This window comes from Sinocyclocheilus rhinocerous, unplaced genomic scaffold, assembly GCF_001515625.1.
Source record: "Sinocyclocheilus rhinocerous isolate Xijiao unplaced genomic scaffold, SAMN03320098_v1.1 scaffold255, whole genome shotgun sequence".
Lineage (NCBI taxonomy): Eukaryota > Metazoa > Chordata > Actinopteri > Cypriniformes > Cyprinidae > Sinocyclocheilus > Sinocyclocheilus rhinocerous.
The window spans coordinates 133,287-144,563 of NW_015630029.1; the positions used below are offsets into that span (position 1 = coordinate 133,287).

Below are 11,277 nucleotides of genomic sequence, written 5' to 3' on the forward strand. Positions count from 1 at the left end.
TGGTTCTTTATGGGCCTTTTTGACCATAAAGTCCAAGTCCATTTCATTTGTATGCTTTTTTTCTAAGCATTTACATATTTAAAAATACCAGTTTTATTTAAAATAAATATATTAAATAAATAAATAAGTAAATAAATAAAAGTTTTTAGATAATATATTTACATGTTAAAAATACTAGTTTATTTTCTAAAACGAATAGTAATTATTTTTTTAAATAATATATTTAATTATAAATATAAATGTTATTTTCTGACGTTTTTTTTTTTTTAACCAATTTGAGGAAGTAAAAGTCAGATAAATCTCTACAATTTTTCACATGTAAGCCTTATAATTCCATGGGTGTCGTGGTGTAGTGGTTAAAGATCTGGGTGAAAGGTTATAGGCTTGGTTGAGCAAGGGACTTAGGGTCATTTCAAGATGGTTTTTCTTGTAACAGATATACAAACTTAACAGCTTTTACCAAACAACTGCTTACATACTCTTACATAAACCACATGGATAATTTCAGATTGTGTAAATGAATGCGATTAACTCACCTCTTTCATGAGCGCAGGCAGAGATTGATGGCTTTAATCGGTCACATTGGTTGAAGCTTTGGCTGCGTCTGTTGGTGTTTGAGGTTCGAGGTTTACTCTCTCCACCTGCCCTCACTGAGGGGCTCGGAAGCCTGACAAAGAGTTCAGTCAGAACAAGCTCATCCTTTAAGTATTTATGCTGCAAAAACACAAGACTGGAGCGCCAATTATATAAATAAACCTCAGTGACCTTTTTATAAAATCCACATCTGATCATATGAACGAGAACACAATGACTATTGAAGTGATTCACATGCTTTTTTGGCCCTGATGACACAAGATTGGATTATGTGGAATCGCAAGATCACCAGTAGATGGTGCTGTTGTGTAGTAATATACTGGGAACACAAGGAGATGTAAATCAGGCATGGTGTGATATAGAAATGTGGAAAGCTGACCTAGAGTTCTTTTTCTGAGCAACTGAGAGTCTGACAGCTTTTTTCTGATTGGAGCCTTTTGAGGGATGACTTCAAGATCGAGGAAAAACAAAAGAGAAAGAAAAAGGAATGGACAGAAAAGTTACGTGTTAAGAGTTAAGAAGAAATAACCACTGAAATTAAAACTGTTAAAAATTATTTTTGTTAATTGAAATAAAGCTGATAAATTATTAAATAAAATATCAATATTAGATTAAAAACTTAAAAAAGTTGCCTTGGCAATTAACTGACATAAAATAAGTTGAAGTGGAAATATTAAAATGACAAAACCTAAAACTGAAATAAATATGAAGCTAAATAAAAATACTTCAAAAAATAAAAATGACAAAAGCACAGATAAAAATACAAAAAGTAAAAGCCAATGAAAAATATTAATAAATATTATAATAGCTATTACAAAATAATACTAAAACAACACTGAAAATAAAAGAACTGGGAAGTTAGAAATGGAAATGATAGGTTACTTGTTAGAAATGTTGAGAGTGTAAAAATTAAAAAAGCTATAAAGAGTAGTTTAAGAGAATCTGAAACTTACAAATTGAATGCAGTTTTTACACAACATTGCAATTTATGCAAAAAAGTCTCAAAATCAGAATTTTTATTATTTTAAAAATGTAACATGTTGGCCACTTTAGGTACTAAAATAAATAAAATAAAATAAATAAAATAAATTTTCCTCCATCCAAATTATTTAAAGTTGATTACTGATGTGTCAATCCAGCTGCTATGGAGTTTGTCTATGAAAAAGCTATCCAGTTTATGAGTTGGAGAATAATACCTGGACTGCAGGTCTGTCTGAGGTTTCTGTGCACATGGGGAGGAGGTGTAGTGTTGGTGGATGGGAGAAGGACAGGGAGAGCTACAGGGAGGAGTGTGAGGAGGCAGGGCAGGACTGGAGCATCGGTGGGCCTGGTTGTTCTGGAGCAACTGAACATTGCTGGAGGCTTGTTTCAAAGTCTGCTGCTGCTGCCGGAAACGTGACAGAGTGAAGAACAGGCCTAAAATGGCCTTCAGATTGCCATTGCGGATCTCTGGTTTGGCAGAAAAAGAAAAGAATCTTGCTGACATATTGTTTCAAATATTAATGAGCACTGGCTTAGTTAAGAGTCGGCTCACCTTCAGCGCAAAGTCCCTTTATATTTACACCTTTAGCAGCAAGGAAGCCCAGACAGGCATCAATGTTCTCAATCTGTTTAAGAGAAAAACAAGGTCATACATCAAGAGCTTGCCTTCTTTGGAAAATGTGACCCCACCATAGCTGGTTTACACACTACACTCAGGTGTACAGGGCATACAACCCAACAGATGGTGCTCAATAGGGAAGATTTGTGGTTTACAACCCTGTGGGTCCGTCCTGCGGTGTTCCTGTGACATTACAATGTATATCCTGACCACTGGCGAGACGACAGACTATAGCACGCACCAGGGTTTAAGGTCAACAAGACCTGCCATCGTCCTCACTGAGATTGTTTCTTAAAGAGACAGTTCACCCAAAAATGAAAACGCTGTCATCATTTTCTCACCCTATTTTTCAGTCATGTATATTTTTGACATAAATGGAAGATTTCGAGTGAACAGGAACTTACTGTATAGCCTGACATATGAAATACTAGTCAGTAAAATCAATTAAAGAACAGTTTTTTCAAACCTTACGACAAATAAAACAAAAGAGGTCTGCATGCATTTTTTTGTTGAGCATCATATTTGATAGATTTTATGGCTCATAAAGCATGATATAGGAGAATATGGAACTAATATTCAAGAAGGAAAAAAACAGAGGTCCAAACTGAGAAAAAAATGCAATTTGGTGCAGATGTTATTTATATGGCCAAAAAGTACGATGAACTTCTGATAGCTTGAAATGTATAACAGTATAGAAGATTACTTGCATAAAATGCACATAAATAACAGCTGTCACTCTGTATCTTCCAGTAATGTCTTAATAAGATGATTTTTAAAGCATAGTTTTATGATGTATGGATAAACAAGTAAACCTAAGTTGATTCAGTCCAGAAAGTGTTCATCTTGAAATATTACTAACAATATAACAGTTATTTTTATGTTTACTTTATAAAAAGTAAGTGAAGATTTCATAGCAAAAAGCAACCTGAAGAAGGGCGTTTTGGGAATTAAACTGAAATGCCTTTTACTTGCTAAAAAGTATAAACTATTAATCAGATGACAGAAAGGTTGTAGTAGATTGTGTACAACAGTCTTTTTGATCATCATCAGTTTTGATCATGTTGATAATTTAAACATTTGCATGTCAAATGTGACCCTGGACCACAAAACCAGTCTTAAGTGTCAATTTTTCAAAATGTATACATCATCTGAAAGCTGTATATATATTGTTAGGATAGGACAATATTTGGTCAAGACACAACTATTTGAAAATCTGGACTCTGAGGGCGCAAAAAAATCTAAATATTGAGAAAATAGCCTTTAAAGTTGTCCTTAGTCCTTAGCAATGCGTATTACTAATCAAAAATTAAGTTTTGATATATTTACGGTAGGAAATTTACAAAGTGTAGGATTCACTGGGTTAAATTTCAGAACAAAACCTTGTAATATAGAGCAGATGCCGTATGGACTACACGTATGGTGCTTTTTCTGTCCTTTTTGGAGTTGACAGTCTGTGGTTTGTTTCTTTTCCCAACACGCATTTTGAGTCTTACCATTTGAGAGCGACTCTCTGGGAATCCGTTGATATCGGCAATCTTCTCATTTGCTGAATGGAAAGATGAAAAAAAAGAATGGCACTGAATTAAAGTAACACCATACCTGTTGGTTTTATGAAAACATCTTCGACTTTGTGTGGTAGTCAGGCTTTTGCATGTATAACAGGAATCCTCCTCTGGCAAATGTTAATTTTATTTCAGCTTAATAAAATGTTCACAACTCAGTTTGTAGCATCATAAACCATCTACAAATTGCCCCTTTTCAGAAACTGATCTCATAAAACGGCTTCAAAACACATTCAAAATAATAAAGGTGGTGAGTTTTTTTGATGCTCATGTGTGTCCATTTCTTTCCCAGTCCTCCTCCTCTACCTCCTCATTATGGTTAGAATTACCGGTACGGTGGAGCAAAATTGTAGGTTTGATGTATTAATTTTTTTCTTAAGGAAGAGGGGGGTTGTTGAATTATGGAAAATTATTTTTTATATCTTTAATCTTACCTACAACCTGAATGATTTCTGCCAACAAAACGCCATCGGCAACATCCTGTTGGAGGTCTTTAATCAGGCGTGTGTGTCCGGACTTGGCTAGGTAGTGGTTGGCCCAATCTGTATAAATCTATTCATTCAAAGAAAAATAGAAAGAGACCGAATGAGGAAAAGGCACTTAACATCAAACTCTGGGTTCAGATTTTACATGGATGAAAGACAAATGCCACATAGTGGTCCATAAGCTACCATTTAAATATTAGAGTGTGGACAGGGAAATTTTCAGGAAAATTAATATAACAGGTTGTCAAAGAAGTCTGGAATACCAGACTGTACAAATTATTTTTAAAATGGTTATAGCTGAAAAATATAATTTAATACTTCATAATACATGGTATATACAATAGTGTCCAATTAATCCAAATATTTTTTGGATTAAAAATATATTTTAAAAAAATCAGCAAATAATAATAATAAGAAGAATAAGAATAAATATTTTAAATAGTTTTTACTAGTGCTGTCAAATGATTAATCGCGATTAATCGCATACAAAATAAAAGTTTATGTTTACATAATTTATGTGTGTGTACTGTGTATATTTATTATGTAAATACACACATATACAGTATATAGTTTGAAAATATTTACATGTATTTACATGTATATATTTCTATTCATATAATTTATATTATATATAAATATATTTAATATATAAATTTTTTTTTATTTAAATATATACATGTGTGTGTATTTATATATACATAATAAATATACACAGTGCACACATAGATATTATGTAAACAAAAACTTTTATTCTGGATGCGATTAATCATTTGACAGCCCTAGTTTTTACAAATATACACAAATTACAAAATGTCAAATAAAAATACTATATTTATTTCTGTTTTTAATTGAATACATATTTTTAATTAAATATATACAAATTCAAAAAAATGCCTGTCTGTTTTTATTTAAACTAAATAAAATGTGTTTTATTTAAATAAATATGAAGTCTCATCAAATATTACAATTGTTGTTATTTGAATAAATATTTGAAACAAATTATTTAATTAATAATAAAAATATTAATAAAATGATATGCCTAAATGAAAGAAAATGGTAGTTTGCGCAAACAATAAGACAGGACAAAGATGACAAAATAAGAGCAAGTAAAGCACATTGCATTATGTGACAATATTCCATGCAGTGTGTTCTTGTTAATACAGACTGAACTGAGTATTTTATGCATACAAAACACTATGCATGGTATATATACAGCAAAATTAGCTACTTTAGTAAAATGCCATTCCAAACATACCTGATGACTAGTTTGTTTTAACATAACTGTCATGCAATTTCACAAAGTGAGCATTTGGGAGGCAGCACAGTCTCAAAAGGCCTAGTCTCTGACTACCACTAGTACAGAGGTCAGAAATAAAGGGTTGTTGGTGTTTTGTTGCTGGTCTAGTTATGTCTAAATGGGTCTAAATAGGACATACATATAATAAGAACTGGTGTGTCTGCACATGATGCAGATCAGAGTCAAACACGAGTTTAAAACTGGAGCCACTGCTGGTTTTAATACAGAGACTCCTTGTGAGTTCTGCAGGGGGCTGTTTGTATTTCTGCCCACAGAGCCTGGAGAACCACTCCACCCATTCGCTGTAAACAAAACCTCTAGGCTGCGGTGGACAGCATGTGGGAATAATAATCTCGAATAATAAAAACATAGGGGAAGAGCTATGCGTAACCAGGTTTAATGTTAACATGAGCAAGCATTAAGACCAGACCACATTAGCTTTTATCCATCATGCTCTGTTTGGGGTCTAAAAGACCTCCCAGTCATTTTTACAACTTGAAAAGTATATCGATAAAGTATCAGGCTAATACTTAATCTATTCTTATGAGAACTATTCAGAAACTAACAAACAAGTAAATCATAGCAAAAAAAAAAAAAAAAAAAAAAAAAAAAAAAAAACAACTGGTAGTGTTTTGTGTCAATAGACTAAAAAACAGTTATATATTAGTATTATTTATAAATTATTATAGTATTTATTCATTGTCACGGTTGCCTTCTGTGGCGAAACGAAGAATGAGGAGACGTGGGATAAACTCAAAGTAAATGTCTTTAATCATCCAAGACGGGGTAAAACAAGGCAGGCAGGGACCCACAGGAAACACAACATAGACGTTCAACCCTCCCGAAAGGCGCGTCCCGCGCCGTAACAATTCCACTGGTGAGGGGGGGTGGGCGCCCTGGAGGCTGGTGCAGGACGGGGACAAGGAAGGCCTCCAGGGCGGATCAGACAGTTTGGGAGGCCATGGCGGAGCAGGGAGCTCTGGAGCAGGAGCCCTCCGTGGGCTTAACTCGGGAACTGGAGCCCTCACTGGGCTAAACTCGGGGGCTGGAGCCGAAACTGGAGCGAGCTCTGGGGCTGGAGCCCACAGTCCATTCCTCCGCAATCTCCTCTTTTGGGCTGAGGAGAGGGAGATGACCGGCGGGCTTGACAGCGGAAAGGCCGGCGAACTTGAGTGCTGAACGGCCGGCGGACTTGACAACGGTGCGGCTAATCGTGCGGCAGTTTCCATGCCGCAGGGGAAAAACAGGAAAACAAAAGAAAACATTTTCAAAAACCGGAAAACAAAACGGGGAGAAGAAGCACCGCTTATTACTGTGTTGGTCCGGTATTCTGTCACGGTTGCCTTCTGTGGCGAAACGAAGAACGAGGAGACGTGGGATAAACTCAAAGTAAATGTCTTTAATCATCCAAGACGGGGTAAAACAAGGCAGGCAGGGACACACAGGAAACAAAAACATCGACGTTCAATACCGGACAAATTCAGATAACACAGACAGAAACTTAAGTACATGGGGTAATTGACAAGACACACCTGGGAGCAATCAACAATCAAACACACGGGAAAACCAAATGAACATAACGAACTATAATGAGGACAGGAACATAACCAAATAAGGGCATACAGAAACAGGAGGCAGGAACAGAGGGAAAACAAAACAAAAAACAGACCATAAACGTGACATTCATATTTTGACATCTTAATTTTTAGCAATAAATTAGTTTTCATTTTAGTAATTTTATGTGTTTTTGTCATTTTTTCAAATCTATTAATTTTTTTTATTACATTTTTGATTTTCTAAGTTTTTCATCTAATATTTACATTTTATTTTAGCTTTATTTCAATTACTGAAACCAGTACCAATATTACCAGTACCAAGTACCAATCGTTTTAGTTAAACGTAAAAGTACTGCTAAAAAAAGATACTTCCAAAAAAAATAGCATGGTTTTTTTACACATTTACCATGCTAATGCCATTTGAAGCATCACAAAACTTAGAGGACCACGTAAATACAAAATTTCAGTATGATTACAGTAATCATTCAGTACTTAATCAAAGTACTATGATAAATTCACACCAAATCACTAAACCAAACTATGGTACCACCAAAGCACTTTTTGTTAAAACAGAGCAAATCTGCCACACTACATTTCTTCATTTAAGTTTCAAGATAAATTCAACAAAAATAAACAATTCAATTTGTGTAGGACAATTTAGAGAGCAAAAAGCAGTCCCTAAACTTATGTAATGGACTTTCCATTCCTCGTCATTTTTGGTCATTTCATTCATTTCCAAACAGAAAAAGCAGATATTTAACAAACTAGTAACTGCAATCGTCACGTTGTTTTACAAGGCAGTCAACCGTGTCTGAAACAGCAACCTAATCCTTACACCAGCACAGTCCCAAAACAAATTTAGTGCCATTTTCTTTAAAGTGAAGCATTTTCCAGCTTCCTGGCCAGAACAAAGAGGGACAGAGGTGCAGTGTAAGGGCATGGCAGTATATTAGTAGCAGTGTTTGCTGAATGGTGCCCACTACTGGCCTCTGGGATTGGTGTGTGTGGCGTCCATATGGCCAAATGCCCACCTGCAGTGCGGCTCACCGCTACTAATGGAGCACTGTAGTAAAACCTCCATGACCGTGTCTATGTGTGCGTGTGCGCTGTAATTACAGGCCAACTGGCTGAGCTTTTCATTCTAGCCCGCCACATGAAGAACTTGGCTCTTCACTGCCTTTAAGGCTCTACTGAACGTATGAATCTATATAAACACATGTACACACACACACACACGCAAAGACATGAACGTGCACACCGCTGCCATGGACCAAAGGAAGAACATTGCAATTTTCACCGACGATTTGCTCTGACCAGGTCAGAAGGAGCTATTCTTATAAAGCATAATATTTTTAACGCGTAAATATATAAACGCATGAGCTTTCAGTGGGGAGCTCTACAAACAGTAGTTACAATTGTGGTAATGTGACCAAAGTGAAACTGTTTCTAAAACATGAATACAACTGACACGCATATTGTGGCGTAGTGGTATTCCTACATCATCCCTACAGTTGTTGCAGATCAAGTCATTGTGGAATATGGGCACAACGCATTAACAAGCTCTGAAAAGTTTGAATTTCAACATGACAAACTACAAAAATATTCTCTAGTTTTTTTTTCTGTTCATTAACATTCCAATAGCAACTTGCATTGAAGCCAGATTCTGCTATAGATTAAAAAAAAGTAAATAATTGTTATTGTTACATTGTGAGATTTAAAGTCACAACTACGAAAAACAGAAGAAGCTGTGAGAAATACTCACATTGTGAGAAATAAAGTTGCAGTTATGAGATAAAGTCTGTACTCTGAGAAATAAGTCATTGTGAGATTTAATGCTGCAATAGTGAAATATGAGAAACAAATCCGTTGTTTTTAGATACAACATTGCAAGTATGAGAAATGAAGTTGTAATTGTGAGATAAAATTGAGATTATATTGTAGATATAAAGTTGCAATTACATGAGACAAAACACACAGTAAGATATAAAGTCGCAATTATGAGAAACAGTTACAACTGTAAGATATAATCACATTTGCGAGAATATAAAGTTCAAATTATGAGAAACAGTCACATTGCAAGATATAAAGTTGCAAGTATAAGAAAAAAATTGCAATTGTGAGATATAGTTGAAGTTACAAGAAAAAGTCGCAATTGTTGTGAGATATAGTGACATTGCAAGATATAGTTGCAAGTATAAGAAACGATCGCAATTGTGAGATATAAAAGTCACAATTACTAGAAAAAGTCGTAATTGTGAGATATAGTCACATTGCAAGATATAGTTGCAAGTATAAGAAACGATCGCAATTGTGAGATATAAAGTCACAATTACTAAAAAAAGTAGTAATTGTGAGATATAGTCACATTGCAATATATAGTTGCAAGTATAAGAAACAATCGTAATTGTGAGATATAAAGTCACAATTACTAGAAAAAGTCGATATGAGATATAGTCACATTGCAAGATATAGTTGCAAGTATAAGAAACGAACGCAATTTTGAGGTATAAAGTCACAATTAAGAGAAACAAAGTCCTAATTGTGAGATATAGTCTCATTCCAAGATATAAAGTTGCAAGTATAAGAAAATGTTGCAATTGCGAGACAGAACATCACAATTACAAGAAACAAAGTCGTTATTGTGAGATATAGTCTCACTGCAAGATATAAAGTTGCAAGTATAACAAAAAGTCGCAATTGTGAGATATAACATCGCAATTACGAGAAACAAAGTCATTATTGTGAAATATAGTCACGCTTCAAGATATAAAGTTGCAATTATGAAAAACAAAGTTCCACTGCTGCACGATATAAAGTAGCAAGTATAAGAAAAAGTCACAATTGTGAGATATAAAGTCGCAGTTATGAGAAAGTCATAATTGTGAGATACAGTCACACGGCAAGATATAAATCTGCAATTATGAGAAACAAAGCCACAAAGAAAGATATAAAGTCGTAATTATGAGAAACAAGGCTGCAATTCTGAGATATTCTGAGATAAAAAAAGTCACAACTATAATAGTAGATATTACAATAGTAGATATTATTTTTTATTTGTGGTCAATCTATGGTACCATGAAGATAAAAAAGCAACAAGTACAATCTTAATTAATTACTATTTTTGTTATTACTATACTAAGTATAAACTAAGTATCCACTGTCTGTGTGGAATCAAACTATCCAAGGAAGATCATCCAATAGAACAAGAATCAATGCAATCACAAAGACACATACAAATTAAGCATCAGCATTCCAACCTGAGGGTCTTCTGATGTTTCTTTGGCAGTCTGGTACTTTTTCTGTACAGTCGCACTGCTTTGACTTTGCTGCCTGTAGATGGGAGACTTCAGGGTGATGAGGCTGGGCTGCACAGGCTTCTGGTGGGTCGCTACCCTGGCTGGAATGGGTAGAGCGGTGCCATACACAGGTTTGGGCAGTCCCGACTTCATCTTGGAGGCAACTAGAATAGCAGGCATCTTCTTATGCTTTTACATCCAACCACGCAGACACTGGCACAAAGTTGTCTGGTTGCAACCAAAGGCTTGGAGCAACCGCACACGCTGACTTAACAGCTGGAGCAATGCGGTGAGAAGTGTGTCCACAAACTCACATTCATACAGCACTGGGAAGCTCGACTGCACACAGAGGTCTTGCAAAACCTTCTAATAATATGATTTTCCCATGACAATCGGCCCAAATCCTTCCCCGTCATCAGCATCTTCTGTGTTTTTCTTGTCCAATGAAGCTCTTACTCCATGTACGACTTGAGATCTAGACTCCGCCCGCCACCTGCTCCTAGTTCCACAGGAGCGAGGAGTCGCTCAATATAGCCCAGCGCAGCCACTGCTGAGAAGCGAATACACTCTGGCAGGCAGAAATCACAGATAAGTGGGAAGGCAGGATGCAATTTGTTGTCAGAGCAAAAGGAAACCAACAGTTTGTACACGGATGTGTTACCAGCCTCCAGATGCAGTGGCAACAAGGCGATACTCTCAAGCTTGAGAAGGATTAACAAGCCATTAGCAAGACAGCAGATGTGTCTTATGGGAAAACTCAACGCTAACACCCCTGGGTGACAGCCTAATCAGACATAATATCACCCTTCTCGCCAATGCACGGGGTAAATGGACCATTAGCAAGCAAAGAAGAAAAGTCTTGCATTAGTCCACAGGTTTTTAAACAT

At 35.7% G+C, this 11,277-nt stretch overlaps 1 protein-coding gene across 3 annotated transcripts in view; it reads right to left on the bottom strand.

The window, feature by feature from the left end:
- The window catches only part of nav2b (neuron navigator 2b), an 82,507-nt gene extending 71,744 nt beyond the window's left edge, over window positions 1-10,763 (bottom strand). For 2 of the 3 annotated variants that reach the window (XM_016551997.1, XM_016551996.1), the window contains exons 1-7: window positions 10,352-10,763; window positions 4,191-4,308; window positions 3,688-3,740; window positions 2,129-2,201; window positions 1,791-2,043; window positions 974-1,042; window positions 537-667 (exon numbers count right to left, since the gene is read on the bottom strand). In XM_016551997.1, coding sequence (XP_016407483.1) covers window positions 537-667; window positions 974-1,042; window positions 1,791-2,043; window positions 2,129-2,201; window positions 3,688-3,740; window positions 4,191-4,308; window positions 10,352-10,570 — 916 coding nt within the window. In that variant the 5' untranslated portion in view covers window positions 10,571-10,763. The remainder of the gene's footprint in view (window positions 1-536; window positions 668-973; window positions 1,043-1,790; window positions 2,044-2,128; window positions 2,202-3,687; window positions 3,741-4,190; window positions 4,309-10,351) is intronic. The other variant, XM_016551998.1, reaches the window with a different exon arrangement.
- Window positions 10,764-11,277: the final 514 nt, after the last annotated feature.